Source organism: Natrix helvetica (assembly GCF_964273705.1).
Source record: "Natrix helvetica genome assembly, chromosome: Z".
NCBI classification, from domain to species: domain Eukaryota; kingdom Metazoa; phylum Chordata; class Lepidosauria; order Squamata; family Natricidae; genus Natrix; species Natrix helvetica.
Genome location: NC_138554.1, coordinates 92,540,797 through 92,563,967, shown reverse-complemented (window position 1 = coordinate 92,563,967; position 23,171 = coordinate 92,540,797). Strand labels below are relative to the sequence as shown.

General features: G+C 38.6%; 1 protein-coding gene across 5 annotated transcripts in view; it reads right to left on the bottom strand.

Annotated features, from left to right (window-relative positions):
• Positions 1-21,386, bottom strand: part of TOP2B (DNA topoisomerase II beta) — a 58,389-nt gene extending 37,003 nt beyond the window's left edge. Inside the window, exons 1-9 of one of the 5 annotated variants that reach the window (XM_081933735.1) lie at positions 21,058-21,384; positions 20,443-20,585; positions 5,486-5,656; positions 5,141-5,231; positions 3,682-3,745; positions 2,000-2,145; positions 1,220-1,317; positions 471-683; positions 211-384 (exon numbers count right to left, since the gene is read on the bottom strand). In XM_081933735.1, the coding sequence (XP_081789861.1) occupies positions 211-384; positions 471-683; positions 1,220-1,317; positions 2,000-2,145; positions 3,682-3,745; positions 5,141-5,231; positions 5,486-5,656; positions 20,443-20,535 (1,050 nt within the window). In that variant the 5' untranslated portion in view covers positions 20,536-20,585; positions 21,058-21,384. Of the gene's footprint in view, positions 1-210; positions 385-470; positions 684-1,219; positions 1,318-1,999; positions 2,146-3,681; positions 3,746-5,140; positions 5,232-5,485; positions 5,657-6,987; positions 7,404-20,442 lie in introns of those variants that run through there. The other 4 variants (XR_014173638.1, XM_081933734.1, XM_081933736.1 and 1 more) reach the window with 4 other exon arrangements.
• Positions 21,387-23,171: the final 1,785 nt, after the last annotated feature.

The window sequence follows — 23,171 nt, the reverse complement described above, 5'->3', positions numbered from 1 at the left end:
AGTGGGTATTGTGATAGGTCTTGTGATAAGGAAATTATATCAGATCACGGTCATTGGGAGGTGAACTGCTGGTGGGGGGTTGCGTGGGTTGGTTGAGGGATAATACTGTCTTGGCTGTGCAGTTGATTTGAATTCTGAGGGGTTCATAGGTTGGTTGTTGTGCTGTGCTGCATATTATTTCAGTCACTATTAATATGTAAAGTAACTCACCTTTGTGGTAGCAATACTGTTCACAAAACTAATTTGCTGAAATCCCTTTTCACTTAAAGTAAGACAGACATCCCAGCGTTCATTAGCAAGTTCATGAGTAACTTTTAGAGCAAGTCCAGTTTCATCCAACTTATCCTTTACATAAAGATCAACATAACTACGAAAGCCATTCACCTAGGATTTAACAAGAATAATTACTTTCTGCTTTGAAAGAATTTCAAAGAAATTTCATTATATAAATATTTTACTAAAGCTCTTACAGGTAGTTTCTTTCCATTAAGCATTACTTTGACTCCTTTGCATGCTCCTGCCAAATCATAAGCTCTTCTTGTCATAAGAGCTACCATATCTTTGTCAAGCTTTTCCATCTTAAACTTTGAAAGATCTGGTTGGAATGTCACACATGTGTAGTCATCTCCTTCAAAATGTTTAATCTTAGGATCTGAAGTCTTCATCATATTATTCATCCAGGTCTTCATTAAAAAGAGATAAAAAACAAGCATATACATTAATAGAAAATTTCTGACAAAAACACAGCAGTAAAGAAATTTCATTCAGTCATTCTAAATTAGATGTTTCTTTTTTCAGTTCCCATGTAAACTAAAATAATGTCACATTTGATTTATTTTACATTTCTCTTGAAAAACCTAATCCATGTGTTCACAATATGATATATAATCATTAATGCATTGAATATAATGTGATTATTTCCCACATTATTACTTGATTAATTTATGATATACTGACTGGATGCTGAATAAAGGGGAAAAAATAATTCAGGATTCTGACCAATAATATTTTTTAGTTCTCTACTAAGATTAAGACTAAGTAAAGGTATATACTTCTACAATTACATTCATTTGAATAAATTCTATTGTTCAAAGTTTCAATCAGAGAAATCCCTTGTGAATATCTCTGAATATCTTGTCCTATCATCTTTTTAATAACTGTTTTAAAACTTTTAATCACATAAGAAATATGTTAAGAAAGCAAAGGGAAATAATCATACCTGCTTAAAACTATGTTTGTATTCTTTGCAAGCAGTCTCAACTGTAAACTTGGTACTGAATATATTACAAAGTTTTGCACCATAGCCATTGCGACCACCTGAAAAGGTAGGGAACATGAATACCTCTCAAAATGTTTTTGTTTTTACTATGTCTCTCCCACTGATACATGCTATGCATCTGCAAATGGTATACAGGTAGTCCTTGAATTACAACAGTTCATTTAATGACCATTCATAGTTAGAACAGCACTGAAAAAAGTAATATGACCGTTTTTCACACTTATGATTGCTGCAGCATCCTCATGGTCACATGATCAAAATTCAGATGCTTGGCAACTGATTCATATTTACAACAGTTGCAATGTCCTGGGATCATGTGATCACCTTTTGTGAACTTCTGACAAGCAAAGTCAATGGGGAAGCCAGATTTAACAACTGTGTTACTAACTTAACAACTGTAGTGATTCACTTAACAACTGTAGCAAGAAAGGTCATAAAATGGTGCAAAATTAATTAACAACTGTCTTGTTAACAACATAAAGTTTGGGCTCAATTTTGATCATAAATCAAGAGCTATCTGTATTTTGTTTTAACATACAAATACTATAGCACTTCATTTAGAATTTTGCAGCAGGAATGTGAAATTAATGAAATTAAAATCTTACCCACAGTTCCACTTATAAATCTCTTAACTTCCACCAATTAAAGCATCAAATGCCATGAAATTGTTATTACTACTTAAAAATGATCATTTAGGTTATGCTGTAATAGTATATTTACCTGTAACTTTTTTTTCATCATCATCATAATTACTGGACGTTAATAGCTGTCCAAAAATTAAGGCAGGAACATACATCTTTTCCACTTTATGTTCTACAACAGGAATACCTTTTCCATTATTCCAAATACTTATAATATTTGACTCGCTATAAGAGAAAACAGTAAATACTTCAACCACAGAAAAGTACAGTTGCCTTTATAGTTTTCAACAATGCAATACAAATGCTTCAGGCTGGCAGTTTACAAATTTACAAGTTACCCGATTAGCAGTAAATCGCTGCAGCTACCAATATCTTAAGCTGTGGTAGAACAATTAAGATAACATGCAAGACAAACATAACAAACAATGATATCGCTGGTAGAACACCACACAGTGCATATCTTTTCTCCAATGCTGAGAGAAGTGGTGGCTGCAGTTTCAATCTTCAAATTAGAATCTTGCCTATATTTTAGACTATATTTTACTTAAAGCAATATTAAGGTTACAAGCCTTTCCAATCCCCACCACATATGTTCTACAACTATGCTCAATCTTCTTCAATGCAGTGGGATTCCACAACAGACAGATTAACATAACTCCGCCTTGTAGATTAAAAAAAAATGAAAATTAAAAAATGGGAATTTAAAACATCTTTTACCTGCGTTAACACCCAACAAATATTCAAATATTTTACAGATACAAGTCTCTCTATTGTCTTAGTATTTGGAAATCTTTGTCACACAGTTCAGCTTGTTTTGTATCATTGTACTACACATTAATGTAGTGTGCAGTGATTAAATCCTGATCCTGATCTAAAACATACAATTAATATTTTTCTTGGTGTGCTATCCAACAAACACTCATCCATGTCAATAGATCAATAACATAAAGAACAAAAAGATTGTCCAAGATTGCCAACTTGAAGCTGCAAACACCACAATGATATTTATATACAAGAGCATTGCCTAAAAGATCTATCTAGAAAATATATGAATTGGAATCCAGAAGATTTAAGAGCATGAAATGAAAACAAAGTAGAAAATGATATTGAGAATGAATATTTATAAAGTGCGACACATACCTTGCACAACAAAATAGCATATTTGAATTCTATCATTTATATTTAGAAATATCCTGACAACCTTTACAATCATCCTTCTGAGAGAAAAGTAGTACAGTGTGATTGACCAAAATGAACATTAAATTTTAGAGTGACCATATTTTTTTAACCCCAATGCTAAAAAATTCCATGATCATCTAAGAAGACATATATCATAAATAGAAAAATAATTATAGGGGCAAATGAGCATTAAAAATAAGTCAATATTTAGTTACCTAAATAGAAAAACAGAATGACTGTAGGTGGGCAAAAAATCAGTGGGAGCGGAAGTGATGTTGCTTGTGGGAAGGCAGTAAGGAGTGTAGGAAATCATGATCACATTACTGAGAGAAGTATGGGAACACTGCAATAACCACAATTTTGCAAATAAAACTGATTTGAATATCATGGAAATTTCAATTCCACAATAATGGGTACTGGATATTTTTTATGCCTACTTTAAATTAATTTATTTTAGGCAGCTTGATTCAAAGGTTGCTGTAGTATAATACACTGTTTAAAATAACTTGACGGTACAAGTAAGAAAAAAATCAGAATTTTAATAGTATGTTGTCATTATAAATGAACAAACATCATACTTACGGATCAATTGATATTTTGATACATGTCATATTCTTATCTCTTTGCTTATTGTCAGCTGCATTTACTAGAATAAACAAGCATATATTAGCAGCAATAACTTCTATTAAACAATTACAAATAAGAGAAATGCTATACCTTTATGCGGTAATTACAACAAATCTCAGCAATTGTGCTAGTGTTACAGGCCCAGAGTTCAACTGAATTTTCTTATAGAATGATTTAGAATAGTATCATCACTTTATATTTTGTAATTAGTTTTCTATAATTTTTATATAAATACATACACTAAAGTGCACCTTGTATGTTATGTTTATGTCAATTTTCCAAGATGAAAATGTTAACAATAAGTTTTGAAATCATTTTGTGCTTAGTTAAAATATTTTAATCTTACAGATTTCCTACATTTCTATCAACTGAGATATTTCAATATCTATTTTCCTTTTATTATATAACCATACAGAAAAAGTTGAATTTCTAAGCAAGATTCATTGACAGTAAAGAAACCTGCTAAGAAAATTTAGTAATTCTCTTGAGGAAACTGCAGGAAACAGCCTGTGTTCTGCTTTCCCTCTCCATCTTTGGTCATTATAGATCTTTTCCTCCTTTCTTCTGGGTCCCTGTAGGTTTTTCTCTCCCTACTGGTTACCCACAGACTACTTTGCGTTCTTTCAGGCTAATCCTCCCTCCCTCAACGTGTCAATACATTGTGAATAGCCTGTGGGGACTTGGTGGGGGATAGGGGAGATAGGCGAGAAGGGATTGCAGTGTCTCTGCAGTTGGTTGTAAAACTGAATCACCACTGGGGTGCTGCAGTGGCCATAAATTTGGGAACAAGTTGTAAATAATTTTTGGGAGATCTAATATAACTTCAAATGCCATTAAACATTAAAGAGACTGGTTGTAAATTAAGGATTAACCTCTGAATTTATAATACTTATGAAAATTCATAATTGATTATCAGGATATTATAACTATAAGAATTTGATAGTGAATTAGGCAGATTCAAATCAATCTGCTAAATATTTTTAAAAGCATATGCTGATATTTGACATGAAATTGTAATAAGAAAATATGAAATAAAGATGTAATACAAGGTTATGCCATATTAGTAGCAGTTTTGATTATATTACTATTGAGGTAATTCCTGTTGTAAAATTATCATTGATTGATATAGCTTCCCACAATTAGATACCAGGATTTTCATAGAAATGTTTTTTTAAAAATTCTAGGTCACAGATAAATAACATGAGTATGTTAATATGTCTATAAATTAGGAATAAATTCATAATTAATTCTGAAAGGAAAAAAACATGATACCTTGGTTTATTTTTATCTCTTTAATGTTAACACATTTACTATTAATAACAATATATCTACAACATGCCAAAGTATACCTGAATTTTTCGACTTCAAAATAATTTTGAAATGCTGTTAATATATCATTGTTATAAATACTTACCAAGAATTTCATCAAATATTTTATATAAACCAGGAACAAAAGTGACTTCTCTACAATTCATTCCTGTATCTTCATCAAACACCCACATCAACTGTAAATAAAAAAAAATTGTCATGGAATTTTAGATATATATTACTTTAAAATATGCTTATTTCTTTTAAAAGAATGCTCATTATATTTTAGAGATTTTTAAAATTATATTACCACTTGTCAAATGACTCTGAACAAATGTTAAAAAATAAGAAAAAAAGTCAAAATTACCATTTGTACCATTTAAATACAAGCAAGATTTGATATATTCAATGATAATATTAAAGCTTCAAATAAACAGAAAATGGAAATTACCTGAGTTAAAGGTTCTACCGAACCAATGTATGTATCAGGACGGAGAAGAATATGCTCAAGTTGTGTCTTTTTTTGATAAACTCTCTCAACAGACAGCTTTTTTGAATCATTTTTATTTGTGTGTTCAGGTTCTTCTTTTTTTGAAGCATTGTTTTGATTATCAAACAGTGTCTGTAATATATATAAAAATAATATAAGTCCTAGTTTTGCCCTACTCAAAAGCTTTGGAAAATGTGTTACAATACTTATAATCTGGAAACTAATCTACTATGATATATGTATGTATGTATGTATCAGGGGTGAAATCCAGCAGGTCTGAAGAACCGGTAGCAGAAATTTTGAGTAGTTCAGAGAACTGGTAGCAGAAATTTTGAGTAGTACGGAGAACCGGCAAATGCCTCCACTGGCTGGCCCCTGAGCAGGGTGGGAATGGAGATTTTGCAGTATCATTCCCCTGGAATGGGGTGGGAATGGAGATTTTGCAGTATCCTTTCCCTGCCACGCCCACCAAACCATGGCCACCAAGTCACACCCATAGAACTGATAATTAAAAAAATTGAATTTCAGTCTGTGCGTGTGTGCGCACGTGCACGCGCCTAGATGAGCTTGGAGTTATTTGTGGAGATAAAATTGTTAGCAGCTGGTATTTTGCTTACAATTTATTCATTTATTGTTGTAAATAAAAAAATAAGGTAGGAGTCCAGCAATGTCAAGAGATGTTGCCTACAATACTATTTTTTAATCTGCACAGGAATTTGTATAGTCTCTTCAGTTTCACTAAATATGTCATAGATGGCTAAAATCCCATCCAAGAGGAATGGTACAGAGGATAGTTTCTGAGGTAATAAAATAACATTTAAAATAAATTTAATAATGCTTGGATTCGTGTATTTCATTGTCTTTAGTTTGCCAGTTTATACTGACCATAGTTTGTTGTTTAACTATAGGGACAACTAAAGCTTTGGCACAAACCAGGAAGAAAGAGAACTGCACAATAAAGAAGATAAGGCTTCTTTAAGGTTCAAATAGTTTAAAATCATATTTTATTTATTATCCAGTGTATACTTAAGATGATTTCAGAAGAATCTGGAGAATGTTTTTTTTTATATAAAAAAGAGAAGTTATTTCTCTATGTTATGTTAAATGTTAGGCTTTTGTTATAGTAAGATATTGGGATTATTATTTGTGAAATGTGGATGTGCACCTATGGATTATAATGGAATATGACATGTATATTCAAATGGGAAAAGTTGCTATTTGGAATATTGTGTATTAGAGTTTGTCTTTTTGTAAAGATTATCTGTCTTTGTTATGTCAAACCTAGGTTTTCTTTTACACACAGTACAAATATTTCACTTGCGAACCTTTGTCTAAACCAACAAACCTGTCAAAAACCTACTTCTTGGTAAGCAGAAAAATGTCGAATACACAGCATCGCCACCAGATGGATTTGTAACTGGTTGACAAACCATACTGAATGAGTAGTCCTTAATGATACTTACATTTATATAAAGGGAAGCAAGCAGTGGGGTACAATAATGTTCTGTCTTAGGTCCAGTACTCTTCAATATCTTCATAATGACTTAGAAGAGGAAATAGAAGGGGAATTCATCTAAATTGCAGATGATATTAAGTTGGCACTAAAAGAGAAAGGGCATTGATACTTACCTGATACGCCTCTTCTAAAGAGGTGGAGATAGCATCCATGCATGGACTGAGTCTTATTAATAATTAATTAACATCGTATTTAACCCACCTTTGTGAGTGACTCCACACAGCTTCCGGCAAAGAAAACACATACCAAACTTTAGTAACGAATAAATGCAAAACTTCAGCAATGTAACACAACACCAAGTCAAGGTACTTTACAGAAATACAGACAAATAATCATACCTGCTTTTCCATGAGGACCAGTTTCCCTTCAGGGTGGTGCTGGATGCTATCTCCACCTTATTAGAAGAGGCATATCAGCTAAGTACCAATGCCCTTTCTCAATAGAGGTGGAGATAGCATCCATGCATGGGACATACCCAAGCTGGTGTCCTTATGGGAGGGACCAGGATTGGTCTGATTTACCTGTCAAAATGTATTGATTGCAAAACTCTATGGCCAAAGGCCACGTCCACAAATTTATCCAATTTGTAATTATTTATAAAGGGGGAAGGCGATGCCCATGCGGCCACCCTGCAAATTTCCTCCAGGGAGGCTTGAGTTGTCCAAGCAGCAGTAGTGGCTGCGCTTCTCATTGAGTGAGCAGTGACCCCGAGGAACCTTTTCCTGGTTAGAATGGTAAGCTTCAGTTATACACTTCCTGACCCACGTACCTATGGTAGACACCATAACCTTTCATCCTAGTGATGTGGGATGGAAAGATACGAAGAGAGCCTCTGGGTGTCAGAATTCTGATGTTCTGGGTATGTAGACCTTCAGGACACGCCCAACATCAAGCTTGTGCTACTGTGTTTCTAATGGTCGGGTCGGCGCTGGACAGAAGTTCTGAAGTGGAACCATGGAAGTGTAACCATGAACCAATCTTGAGTGTAAAGGAGAGGTCTAACCGGAGAACCACCCTGTCCTCATGGAAGGTGCACAAATCCTCCCTAACAGATAGGGCATGCAATTCCGAAATCCTCCTGGCAGAGGTGATGGCCACCAGGAAGGCTACTTTCAATGTGAGGATCTGTAAGGATACAGTACGGATAGGCTTGAATGGTGGTTTGGTGAGATTCGTGAGCACCTTAGGCAAGTCTCATGTGGGGTACCTGTGAACTGCAGGTTCCCAGAGATTGGTAGCCACTTTTAAGAACTTCCGTACAGTGGGATGTTGGGATAGTGATTGACCCCCTCCCCAGGTCAAGATGGTAGTGTGAGCTGCCACCTACCTCCTGATTGTATTGGGCAATAACCCCTTATACAAACCGTCTTGGAGGAATTCCAGGACCTGAGGGACAGATTAAGAGGTAGGAATGATCCATTTGGCTAAACACCATGTACAGAAGATTCGCCAGGTTGCATTGTAGATACGGTCCATGGAGGGCCTTCGAGAGGCCTGAATAGTGTCTATGACCCTGGGGAAGAACATGTCCTGCACTAGAGCACTCTACTCAATTGCTAGGCGGTCAACTGGAGCCATTGAGAGTCTAGGTGCTCCAGCGACCCCTGACTGAGGCATACCCTGTCCGGTGGGATTCTCCAGAGTCTCTCCACGGACAATGCTCGGTCGTCTGTGAACCACGGATGCAGCCAGTGCGGGGCCACGAAGATGACTTCCGCTCTGATGGAGATGACCTTGTGTATGACTCTGGCTATCAGTGGGGTAGGAGGAAAAGCATATAGGAACCTCCCTCATCAGTTGCTTCAATCTAGTGCCCCCCTGCTGGTTCACATATGCCTTAGCAGTCATGTTATCGGTGAGAATTAAAGCATGCTGCCCCCTGATGGAATGGATGAAGCACAGGAGAGCCAAGCATATGGCCCTAAATTCCAGGAGATTAATGCTCTGAGCTGCTTCTTCTGAACTCCACTGGCCCTGCACTATCTGACTGTCAAGATGTGCCCCCCAGCCTTGGAGATTTGCATCTGTTGTAATTGTGACCCCATTCTCAACCCAGAAATAGCATCCCTTAGTGATCTCCATCGGAGATCTCCACCAACGTAAGGATTTACGGACCTCCCCAGTTACAGTGACCTTAGCCAGAGATGTACTGGTCTATCTCTTCTGAAAGGGTAAAAGGAATCATTGCAGATCCCTGATGTGTAACCTAGCCCAGGGTACAATTACAATGGCAGACACCATTTTTCCCAGTAGCTTGGAAAGCATAGCCAATGAGACTCTAGTCTCCCTCTCAACCTGAGTGACCAACTGCCTGAGCTGTCCATTCTCTCCTCAGAGAAGAATACCTTTTCTGCTGTTGTGTCAATCCAAACCTCCAGGTGCAGAATCCTGGTGGTAGGATTAAAATGGCTCTTGTCCCTATTAATGTAAAAACCATGGGTTTGGAGGACTTGTATAGTGATGGAAAGATCAAGTCTGGCACTATCTAGTGAGACTGATTGTACTAAAATGTCATCAAGTTAGCATTGTACCTGGATAGGTATGGTCCTGAGATGTGCTAATGCTGCTAAAATCTTAGTAAAGGCCTGAGGAGCCAAAGAAAGACCAAAGGGCAAGGCCCTAATTGATAATGACAATTGCCATAACAAAACCGTAAAAATTGACGATGATCTTGGAGGATGGGTACATGCAAGTACGCCTCCATTAAGTCAATAGAGGTAAGAAAGTTCCCTCGATGTAATCCAATATTGTTTGCAACAAATGCATCTTAAACTTTTTATACCTTAAGTAATGATTAAGTTGCTTTACATCCAATATAGCCCTCCATCCTCTTAAGGACTTGGGGATAACAAATAGGATGGAGTAAAATCCTTGATGGCGCTGGTTCACCAGCACCATTTGGATGGCCTCGATGTCCAAAAGGTGCTGGATCACCAAGTGCATAAGGAGTTGCCTCTGAGGGTTCCAGGAAACTGGGGACCAAATGAAGAATCTAGGGGGGAGGAGATGTATCAAGGGCTAAATCGGCCCTAACTGTGGATCTAACCCAACTGTCGGAAGTAGTGGAATCCCACTGGTCCGCAAAATGCAGCAAACGACCACCAATGGTCGTCTTGATAATCAATCTTGAGACTGATTATTACTTACGATATTATTGGTTCCCCCCGCATTGAAAGAGCTGCTTAGCTTGATTGCCCCTTTGCTGCTTGTAAGATGCTGTCGTTGGCACTGGCCAAAGCCTCCCTGCAGTCGGAACTCTGGGTAAGGGCAATCCGAACCCTGAAACGAACCCCATACTTCTGCTGCCTAAAAGACTGCTTTCTGGGGTAGGGGCCTGGACGGGAAAAACCCTTCTTATTGTTAGAGGGGAGAACCTTACATTTGTCTTTTCCCTCAATCAATAGTGGAGTAAGGGAATCCCCCATAATTGCCCCCCTTTGTAGGGCTCCGATGTCAAGTGCCACATGTCTCTTGTCAGTCTGCCATTGGCGCAGCCAAAGGAGTCTGCAGGATGCCACCGCCATGGCCCTAGATGCAAATCTCATGGTACTGAGGGTGGCGTCTGAGGAGAATTGCACAGCCATCACAATTTTATTCAGGTCCTGGTGTACTCTGGAGTTCCCAGACGGAATCCTCTCCTGGAGTTGTTGTAACCAGAAGAGGCTGTACTGGGAGAAAAACAATGTAGCTGTTGATGCATGTACAGCCCAGACCGCTGCCTGGTGACCCCGCTGGAGGGTCTGGTCCGCCCTCTTGTCGACTTCCTCCTGTGACCCCGGCAGTGTGGTGGTGGAATAGAGGGTTGCAATTGGAGCATCTACGGTGAGCCAATGGAGCAATTTATCCAGCCCTTCAGCTACATTGTAGAAGCGCTTGTTGGTCATGGAAGGTGCAGGGCTGGGCATAGGTGCAGACCATTGTCTCTGGACTGTGTCAATAAATACCTGCGGGGCAGGTATGGTTCAGCCATGCTTGGTGAACCAGACGCTGGCTGAAATGGTCGGCACAGGAATCACTGGAACTTCAGCTTGCCCCTCAAGGTCTGCTGAGGCTTTAGCCTTAGCTAGCAAGAGCTTGAATAAATCAGGTGGGAAAAGCCCCATATAGGCAGGTTTGTCCGGAACTGCACCTTCCTCCTCTGACAGGTCAGCCTCCCTGATTTCCCCTTCTTCAGAGACAGGGGATTGGCTGCGAGGTGAACGATCTGAAGACCTGTTCCCACCAGAGGTGGACACACTTCCCTCTGTGAAGGGATTCAAGGTAGGTTTGCAGATGCCTGAGAGTGTTACTGCAGCCCAGCCATAATGCCCTGCTTAATGCCCTATGATGTCCTGAATATTAGGGTCTGCAAAAGGCAAGGCAGGCATGTGGGCTATGCTGTTGTAGGCGTGAAGGAGGTCTCAGTGCTTATGCCCTGTGCCCTAGGGCCAGTGGTACTGGGTGCTCCTGGGCCACCTCCCCATAGACTAGGGGTGCTAATCAGCAAAATTGGGCTGAAGGGATCCAGATTTGAGTCCATTCGCAGTGGGAGATGGTGACCTGGGCATGTGCTTGCTGACAGGGGATGGTCAGTCACAGAAGAGGAGGAGTGCCTCTGCTGGTCAACCTTGCCCAGGTGTTTGGCCCCCTTTGAAGTTGACTTTGAGCTTTTCTTGGGCTTGGAGTCCTTGCCGCCCTTGGAGGCCTTATCTTGGCTCCTGGTCCTCTCTCCCCCTTGAGAGGTAGATGGGACTGCTGGGGAGAGGAGGGCCTGAACTAATGCTAACAAGCCTGGGCCGCTTCTTGACAGTACCTGCCTGCCTCAGAAAAGAACCCAGCCATGCTACTGTCTGCTATTATGTGCTGGTGTGGAAAGGTTGAATCAAAATGGCTGCAGCGCTTCTGCAGCAGGTCCTCCCAAAATGGCGCTTCACTCCCTTTTTTCATACCCTTAGTGACGCCCTGGACCTCAGGAGCGGTTAGAGAAAGATGCGTCTCCCGCCGATCGCAGTGTCCCTCACTGCCTAGCCGCCCTCTCCACGGCCCGCAGTGCTCATCCAGTGGCTCCAAAGCTCTCTCAGCGCCACGGCCGTAAGCGGAAATGAAAGGGAGCTGATCGCATTCTCCTCGTGCTTCGGCAATCAACGACCCATCAAGGATGAAAAGGAGTCAATCATCCACGCTGGCGGCTCACAGCTGACAGGCAGGCGTGGGCAGACAAGCCTTGCAGACACAACTGCAGAAGCGGCTGTCAAAGGCATCAGGCGGAGCTGGTGAATCATGAATTCACGCGCAAAGAGAAAGTGTGATGGACGCAGGCGGCTCAAGGATGCACAGTCCTTCACCCTGAGACCCCAAGGCAATGCTTCCCTGAGGCATGGATCATCAGGCCTAGGCTGTATGGCCCAACACAGCCAGGAATCCCTGCCACTGGTAAGATTCCTTTTCCAATTGAAGTAGCCTATTTTTACAGAATAATCACCAAAATTGTCTAAAGAATGTAGGATAACACATCTGTCCCAGAGTGGACTGAGTCGGAAGCTAGGTGGAGTCACTCACGAAGGCGGATTATATACGATGTTAATTAATTATTAATAAGACTCAGTCCAATCAGAGAATGGACAGTGTCAACCATGCATGGATGCTATCTCCACCTCTATGAGAACACCCCAGAAGACAAGCTTAGGATCCAAAAATATCTTGACAAATTTGAACAATGGGGCCTATCCAATAAAATGAAATTTAACATGGAGAAAAGCAAGGTTTTACACTTAAGACAGGAAAAACCAAAGGTACAAATACAGATTAGGTGAAACATGGCTCAAAAACAATAATTGTGAGGGACCTTGGAGTCCTAGTGGAGGTCCAGCACTAGGTATGCAGCAGCATCTAAAAAAACTAATACAATCCTTGGTTGTATGAATAGAGGCACAGAACCAAAGCTACATATAGTTATTAGTATTGGTTTATAAAGCCTTAGTATGGCCACACCTGGAATACTGCATCCAACTTTAGTCACATTACAAAAAAGATATTGAGTCTTTGGAAAAAGCACCGAGAAGAGCAACTAAGATGATTAAAAACCTGGAGACTGAAATATGAAGGTTCCAGGATTTGGGTTTGGCTGGTCAAGAGAAAAGGACTGAAGAGAAATGATAGCAGTATTCCAGTATTTGAGACTTCCACAAAAGAGGAGAGAGTCAGCTTATCTTCCAAAGCATCAGAGGGAAAGATAAGAAACAATGGATGGAAATTAATCAAGGAAAGAAACAACTGGAATCAAGGAGAACCTTCCTAATAGTGAGAACAATTAACCAATGGAACAGCTTCCCTTCAGAAATTGTGAGTGCTTCATTGTGGAGTTTTTTAAGAAGAGACTGGCCAGCCACTTGTCTGAAATGGTGTAGGGTCCTCTGTTTGAGAAGGGGGTTGAACTTGAAGACCTCTAATGTCCCTTCCAGCTCTATTCTGTTCAATTCAAATATCCAACCCTAAAAGATCCTGAAGTTGAAAAAGGTAGGAAAGAGTTAGCTTCTAGAACTGCTATATAGGTGATGCTCTGGAAATTTCCAGTTTTCTTTTTCTGCCTTCTCCTGACTTCCATTTGCATAATGCTCACAGGTCTGCTCACAGGTCTGCTCACATAGGGCAAAGTAAGAACTGTACTGATCATGTTGAATTTGCAAACAAATGGACCTCTTGAAACATAACCTATTCATATTGATAGAACATATATGCTTGTTTACAATTTTGAAAAGCAATTTTTTTTTGCAGAAAATGGTTTTAGACAAAATTATTCGTGTTAACATTGATTAGTATAAAGCTAGATTCAACTAGTACGAAACTTTTTATAGAATGGGAATAATACTTAAAACACTTGGCACATAATAACTTAAAATATCAGTGGCAGTGACATTCTTTAAAAAAACCCTGCTTTTTCTGGAAGGTCCTCACTTAGTTATAAAAGATAGGAAACTGGAATGATTCAAAGCATATTTGGAAATGGGGAAGCAAGTTGGAAAACAAACTTGACAGTTAACCATCTGTTATCAACCATAGATGGATATTTTGTAACTTAAAACATCCATGACAAACATGCACTTTATTATCTTTATTGCTGCCATTCTGTGAGGACATGCAATATGCCTACAAAATTGAAAATTAGCCTAAGTACTAGCAAAAAAAAAGCTTACCTAGCCTGCTTTAAAGCCATCCATAGAATGAGACATATAGGCCAAGAAGCTACCTTTCTTACTAAAACTTTCATTCAAGTACTTCTTTGCTCATATACAAGCTCACTTCTTCAGATATGTTGGATAATCTCACCTCATTTCTTGAAATAAAAATGTGTTAGGATGCACCATCATTTATTCTTGCAAACTCACTTCTTGAAGTATACCATTTTAAGTTCCTATTAATTTTTAAATCATTCAACTTATTTCAAATGCCTTATGTGATTTAAGTAGATATATTGTTATGTGAATTATGTGTGTTATGCTCTTTCATAGCAGATTGTTTTCCTAGCTTTGTAAATGCTTTTTTGGTAAACACACATTAATTACTCATTAAGCCATCTTTATCCATTTTGAAACATGTGCAGACATGCACATAGTTCATGACAGGAATATCTTAACACAGACACATCATTTCCTTGACATTTCTGTCCTCTGGAATGACCATGTAAACTTGAAAAAAATACACCTGGTTTAAGATATTCCTAACAAGTATTTTATATTTACTTATACATACTCTGAATCACATTTTAAAAAAAAATCTTGCTCAAATCAACAAGGTAGGTAAGCAATACAGGCTTGGGAAAAAGTCAATGTAACATTTAATTTTGATGGGAGGCAAAATGGATCAAAATTGTGTTTACATTAATATTCACTGCTTCTGCATTCTGTATGCAGATTATTTTAATCAAACTTACAAAATTTAATGGATATTGTTGGCATATAAATTAAAATTTCTAGATTGAGAGTAGGGCACAAAATAGTTTTATATATGCATAGTTTCAGATTTTTGGAATTGAAGGTGTTTTAGCTTTGTGAAAACTAATATTTAGATACCTAAGGACTATATATTGTTAAGAGTGGCAATTTCCAATCACTTTCCTCAGATAGATTGTTAGTAACAATTTTAGGAAGATATAAAAATGAATGCTATCAAAATATAGATCATTAAATCATATATTCAAATAAATACTAGCTAGTAAAATGTTTTGCAAATCTCTTTCAAGTTAAACATTAAAAGTATTAATTTAAGGAATATCTGCAATTTATTCAGAAAGGATATTTTGGGTCAGAATGTAGCTATAAGAAATATACACAAGAAATTACATGTGCATTACATTATCTAGGGTCAATAAACTTTTAATCAGTAAATACAATGTGTTTTTACAGAAATCAAAACTTTTATTGATTTACAGGAATTATCCAGAAGAAATGCTACGTTATATTTTATTCATAATCAAAAAGTTATTTTCAAAATATAACTTATTTAATTGAAACTAACATTTATTTGCTTAATTCAAAATTTAAAATTGTGATTCCTATAAAATTCAGGTACAGGGGTAGAATCCATAAATTGCTCAATTTCTGTCATTCCCATCAACTTTTTCCTTATATTTATACAAATAATATATTTTTTCACTACTTTGTATCGATTTACATCAGTGACAAAAATTGGCACAAAAGATGCAATTTACATGAATGTCAGATACAGGAGATTTTGTCTATTGTTTTGGGATTACTTTAGGAAAAGATTTGGGGATTATATCCAGAGTCCTATATACTGGCAATCTGTTGTAGTTTTTAAAAGCTAATATTTATCATTAAGGCACACATATGTGATAAATTTTTTATTTAGCTGCTATAAGCAATGAATTTAAATATTTATTTGTTGTTCTATTTTTCATTATATGCAAAATCAAATTCTTATTTTATAGAAAAATGTTGAAATACCAAAGAATCAAAATGTTAATTGATTGCTTTTAAAATAACTTAATTTTAATAAGATTATTTGCTTATATTAACCTTCCTCAATCTTACTATCTTCCAGATATGCAAGTTTCAGCTGCACGAATTCTTAGTCTTTGTTAAACCATTGTTAATGACTATGAAGTTCACAACTTTAGAAGGCACTTAAGATTGAGAAGTCAAAGTTAACAATGTTGTACTAGTAAGCTAATAACATTTTATGACTGAAAATGGGAACTAAGATTAATGGCTTCCAAATAATAATAGTAATAACAATAAAATGCCATCCATCAAATTACACATTGCTTGGATCCACATATGTCAACAAATTATGAATCCTAGATTCTTGAGAAAAACTTCATGTATATGAAGGCCATCTGGCTAAAGAATTGGCAATTGTGATTTCACATTATTATGTATATAATACAAAGAAAGCCAATTTTAAATCATGACTGTCTGTATTGCTTGTTTAGAAGCCATTGTGGATAACATTTGAAATATGAACTTTTGCCAATTCTAACAAATATGTCCATAATTACAATCTAGAAATTACCAGAGAAGATATACCATAAAGTAACCCTTTCCCATCTTCTCAAAACTTCACTTGCAGGCAGTCTGCTGATGTGCATAAATACTGTTCACTGTTTAGGGATGTGTACTATAGTAACTGTGCATGCCTGAAATTATGATTTTTATGTTTGTTTGGACTTATGAAAAAAATGGATTTACAAAGTCGCTTGGAATATAACTTGTTTGTAAGTAGGGGAATTTCTATCTATATTTGTTTAGATATAACGGGAGACTATAATTATCTGTGGATTCCTTCTTTATTTCATAAAGGAACTGATATATGTGTGCATATTTCATGCCTAGTTGTTTAATAATAAAACATTTCATTGCTGAAATTTGTCTGCAACATTATCCAAAAACAGCTGGAGGCCTTTTCTAGGGTATTTAATGTTGACAGCAAGTAGTTTTTGAGGTTTGTAGGTAATACATTAGTAGTTATGTCATTATCCTTTTGTGAGTTGCTGAGTCTACAATTCCAGAGAGCAATGTTCCCTCTAAGGTGCGCGGCCGCGCACGTGGCAAGAAAACACCGCGCGGCACTTTTCAACTGCCGCGCAGTGATTTCTATTGCCACAGGCTCCCAAAGGTCCTTTGCAGGCAGCTAGAACGGGTCGCCCGCAAAGGACTTCCCCGGACTTGCTTTGATGAGCACGGGGCGACTGAGGGTAGTTGTGAAGCCCCCAAGCCCCTGCCGCCACCGGAATAACTGCTGCCACCTCCTCCTCCTCTAACAGCACTGCCAGATTTGCCGCTCGGCGCTGCGGCTGAGGCAAAGCCACCAAAGCTAAAGCCGGCATCCCCGCGCGTGGCAGCGGTGCCTCCACTCCGCTTGGAGCACCTGAGCTCAGCGCCGCATTACTCCTGCCCCCTCCTCCTCCACCGTGCTTTTGAGGAGCCATGAGGCTGCGGGAGCCAGTAGGAAGGCGGGGGGGGGAGCAGGGGAAAAAAAGCCTCATGACTCCTCAAAAGCACAGCGGAGGAGGAGGGGGCAGGGGTAACACGGCGCTGAGCTCAGGTGCAAATGTGGTGGTGCTGTTGGAGGAGGAGGAGGAGGTAGCAGCAGTTATTCTGGTGGCAGCTCGTCGGCATCTTCAGCAGCAGCCCTGCCCACGATGAAGAAACCAAAGATGGAGCAGATCCACACAGATGACATCGCTGCAACATGACTGGAGGAGGAATTCTGGGAGTTGAAGTCCACAAGTCTTAAAGCTGTCAGGTTTGAAGATCTTTGCGTTAGGGAGCAAGGGTCTTGTAACTTGACAGCTTTAAGACTTGCATGCTTCAATGCCAGAGTTCCTGAGCCAACATGACTGGAGGAGGAATTCTGGGAGTTGAAGTCCACAAGTCTTAAATCTGTCAGGTTTGAAGACCCCTGGGCTTTTTTCTAAAGGGTTAGGGGTGGAAGGGTCTTGTAACTTGACAGCTTTAAGACTTGCGTGCTTCAAATGCCAGAGTTTCTGAGCCAACATTTTGGTTGCTAAGCAGGAGCGTTGTTAAGTGATACTGATATTATATAACACTTTTAATTAAGCAGGTACCTTGAAGAAACATAACTTTGAGTTTCAAATAATACTGATTTCGTTGTTGTCTTAGGTGACATCTGTGAAAAAAATTCAGGTGCTCAGGCATGAAAATGTGCCACTCAAACACTATACTTTTTTGCTCACATTAAAAAAAAATTAAAGGGAACATTGCCAGAGAGATATAAATTTGATTAAATAAATAAATAAATCTGGTCAGAGTATCTATTCTAAATGTTTTGTTGATAGTTTTTAAACATGCAAGAAAAGCTTACATTTACATATTGTACCATCTCAAACAGTATACAGGTAGTTTTTACTTAATAATGGTAATTGAATTGACAACTTTGTTGCTAAGCAACACAATTGTAAAGAACAATATCATGTGACTGCACTGACTTAAATGACAGTTGTGGCAGTCTCAGTTGCCACTGTTAGACAAATCCTGTGAAGTCATGTGATCACCATTTGTGAAGTCTTGTTGGCTTTTCCATTGAGTTTGTTTGAAGATGGCACTAAAGTTTGCAAGTTGTAAAAGGTTATAAGCAGTGATCACATGACTAAGACGAAATGCAACAGTGTAACTATAAGTGTCATGTATGAACTGCAATCACATGATCTCAGGGACATTGTGATGGCCCCAACTATAAAGAGCAATCCTAAGTCCTGTCCCTTCAGCACTGTCACAACTTCAAATGGTTGCTGAATGAATGGTTGTTCAACAAGAATTATTACGAATATTTAAACCTTTGGCTTGCCTGGGCTACAGAGTGAAGAGGAATTGCCTTGGCCACATCTAAAATATGTAACAGTATATAAATCAGGTAATAACATTAAAAGTTCATGATCTTGTGAGGTTGCATTACTTGCTGTCGAGAGCCGCATGTGGCCTGGGCCCCTGGGTTGAACATGCCTGATCTATACTTAAAACATTCACTTTTAAATATCTGTTAAAGAAGACAATTAAGAAAACTATCAAAAGAAATACTTCTGAAACATTGCTACCCTGAAGAGTAAGCTGGAAACATTCATTTGCAACTTAACCTACATGTCTGTAATGTTATTTTAAAAAACAATTGGCTTGCTTATGAAAAGATGGACATTATTATCATAAGATACAACAGGTTGAAGCACTTCCCAAGTTATAGGCCCACTTATACAATCCATTTTATTGCCCCTTCTGCACTTTGCAACTGTAAATCACTTTTGCATGAAAAGCAAAAGAATGAATTTTGTAGGTAATACATTATTTTTCTATCAGTCCAATGCTGACACAATCTTAATTTATAAGACTGTAGTCTCAGTATCCTTTACTTTTAAGATACAGCTGCTTCTGTAAAAACACATTCTTCAACACAAAAAAGACATGTGACTTTATTAGTTTTACAAAGAAACAGCAACATTAACATGAAAAGTAGATTTTAAAGATTTTTTCCAATACCACTTCAAGTTCTAACATTCTATTTGTTCATGCATCTGTAGAATAGCAGCAAGCCCTTTTGATAAACACATGAACTGCTTTGCTACTGTTGTGCTATGTTGCCTTTTTTATGGTCAGTTACAATAAGGAAGTGACCCTGTTTGAACTTTCTGTGGAACAAGAGAAATAGAAGTTAGTAATAGGCTAAAGAAATTACAGTATCCATTCTATTGTCTCTCTGCCAGCCCCACAATCTTTCAAGAAAAAATGATTATTCTTAATTAGCCTAAAAGAATATCTCACTGTCTAATTTTCTCTTATATTGCAACTTAAATACTCTCGCCCAACTAACTCAATTCTATTCCACTCTTAAGATTGAAAAGACTATAATTTCATAATTTTATGACAGGAGATATGGAGAAAACTTAAATACATATGTAGGTGTACAAAAACAAAAACTGGATTGGTTTTCATATAGGTGAAATTATTGTTCAGAAAGTCTAAATCTAAACAAATCTAGCAGCTTTACAATCTCGGAAACTAGAAAGGTAAATAGCTCTTCTCAAACGAGCAATTCAGTGAAAGAGAGGTGTAATTTAACGGCATGAATACGAATAGCAAGGCCCTCCTGCTAAATAAGTGGATGAATCCTCGCTGAAGTAGCAAACCCTGCAGGCCCAGACCAAACATGTCAGCCTTCCCATGCCATCAAATCCACAATTGCCGTTGCCTCCATCCCTTTCGCGGGCCAGGAATAACCGCCCCCCGCCCCAGTTCCTCGTATTGCCTTCCCGCATCGCCATCCTAATAAGCATCTTTGCTCCTCCATTATTCCCTTGGGGCCTTCCACCTCTCGTTTCTGTCTGGACCTGTTAGGAAAGCATCAACAGCGGGAAAGGGATAAAGAAATAGGGACAAAATGCCAGGCAACTTACCACCCAGGTTAGACCCCCGCTGCCGCCGCCGCCGCCGCCAGCGGCTCCTCCACTGCCATTGCCGCCGCCGCCTCCACCTCCTGATTTTGCCATTATTTTATAGTCGTTTCAGTACAGTTATAAATAGTTATAAATATAAAGGCCTAAAAAGGGGGAGATGGAAGGGAGGGGGGTAAAAAAGCCACCGCGGACCGGATTTGAGCTACACTCACACCCTCGTTTCCTACACCGCAATTTCGGGTGGCGGGAGGTTCCCGATCCAGAGAGATTCTTCCCACCCAGCTTGTGCGCGCGCCCATACACACACACACACACACACACACACACACACAACACACGGATACGGAACCCAAGGCTTCCTCTCGTGCGAACGTGCGCCCACCCTTCCCTCACAGCCGCTAACTTAGCTTCGAAGCACACGCGCACCTAAGTGGCGTGAGCTACCACAGAACAACCCACCCACCCCCACGTTTCACTGTGCACGCGCCCCTATACAATTCCCCTCAGGGGCTTTATAGAGCGCGCCAACAGCTCTGGTTCTTCCTGTTTCTCTACTCTGGATTCAAATCACAAGTATTTATTTCATCTTTGAGACAGAGCTTTTCTTTTAAATACCGATAAATAAAAAACGACTAGAAATCAGCACGCGAGGGCCGCAGATGGGGGAGGGGAAGTCGATGACGCTCCTAGACACCAACGTTGGGCGGCGGCGTAGCAGATAGGCCAGCTTGGAGTCTTGTGCGTAAAAAGGTGTGGGTCACCCTTTTTCTTCGAAGTAAGATCCAAATTGCCAAGAGCCCGAATTAAAAAACGGCCTGGCAAACCTCCGACCGATTGTCCGCCCGCGGAAAGGCCCTATCTTCAGACAATAACTGCACTGCCCCCGTCCGGCATAGCTACCGCAACCTCCAAATGCCTCATTTCTCCTCTCCTCTCCCCACCCCGCCAAGCCGCCATCAGCCAATTATAATCAAATGACAGCCGCGCAGATCTCATCTTCCACCAATCCCGAAAAAGCCATTCTGAGGGCGGTTCTACATCACCGTGGGTGGCAACGAGAGAACTCTTTTTCGGAATGAGGATTTCAGGGAATCGAGGCTACATTGCTGAATTAAAAGAGAAACAGAAAGAGACAATTCTTAGGTTGCGAAGTTCCTGGTTCAGGCCACGTTCGTTCTTTCGGACGCAGACGGTTAGCAATGCCTAAATTAAAATTGCTTTGTTGCTCCTGATTTTGGATACTCTAAGTGCTGTTAGATTATTTGAAAAAATACTTATAGAAATAAAATCTTACTGATATTTTCTTATAATCATATTTAAAGCTCTATTTAAATACGCTGAATAATCTGCCTTAAAATTTTGTATTGTAGCTCTTCACCTCATTTCATTAGTAACCTTGAGAGACTAACAACCATTAAAATTTAATAGGACCTTGGTAAATAGGCTAAAACAGGGGTCGCCAACCTTTCGGACCTCAGGGACCACTAAATTCATAATTTTAAACCCCGCGGGCCACTAGTAAGAATTTTTTAAAAAGATAAATAGCATTTAGTGTAATATAAAAAATGCAAATAATTTTTCTGCGGATCACCAAAAAAAAATCGCAGACCACCAGTCATCCACAGACCAGTGGTTGGTGACCCCTGCACTAAAACACCATCCAACTCAAGAAAACAGTCGATTTCTCCAAATTTTAAAATATCTGACTGGAATACTTACATGCTTAATTATTGATTATTGTCACTTTTATTGCTAGTTTTGCCCAAATAAGATTTTCTAATATAAAAAGATCAGGTATTTTTAGGGTTATTCAAATTTCAAAATAATTTTCTGGTCATAGTAATGTACATTAAGTAAAAGTCCACATTATTTAGGGAATGGCATATCACATGATCTAGCAATATAAATGAACATTTCAACTAGATTAATAGAACCCAATAAGATATAAATATTAAAAATATTATGTTCAAATATTAGTGCCTAGGCCATCTAGCCATTGAAGTACAGCCTTGTTTATAATTTAAAAAAAGCTACTGGACCAGGATAGGCAGTATAGTTTACAGCCAGTTATGATGCGATCTGTAGTTTGACCTGGGAGTCTGCAGCCATACTGAGGACACGATACTATGTCCATTGATAGAATCCCAATGAAGTCCGAATCGAAAAAAGGGAAAGCAATATTTCCAGAACTCAACCTCCAAATGGCAGTACAACTTCTTTTCTCTCTGATATTACTACCCTCTTTATATTCCTTTTATATCTTCTTTTATTCCAGGCTTAAAAGAAACAAAATTCTTAAATGGAGCAAAATAAAGAGAAAAACCCATCCAAACCAATATAAAAATAAAGAAAAAGATTTAATCCATAGGTAAAAAAAAGAAATACAAGAAGAAAAACCAATATTCTCACTTTAAAAAGTAGGAAATATTTGCAAAACTTCCATCCATAAAAGAAAATGGGAAAAAAGGATAACACACTGTCCAATCTAACTTAATTTCACCACTTATTTTCTTTTCTTCGCAAGTTTAGTTTAGCTTTGATTTTTTTTTTTTTTGCAGTCTTTTATAACAATGAAGTTTCCTCACCAGATGGACACTTTGTCTTTCCGCTTTCCTCTGTTGCGGAGCTGTCCCAACTTCAGCAGCTTTGGGTTGAGCTTTTGTCGCCAGCAAGAAGAGATTCCCTTGTATCAATCAGGGACTTTGCGATGTCCCTGAGATCAACAAGAC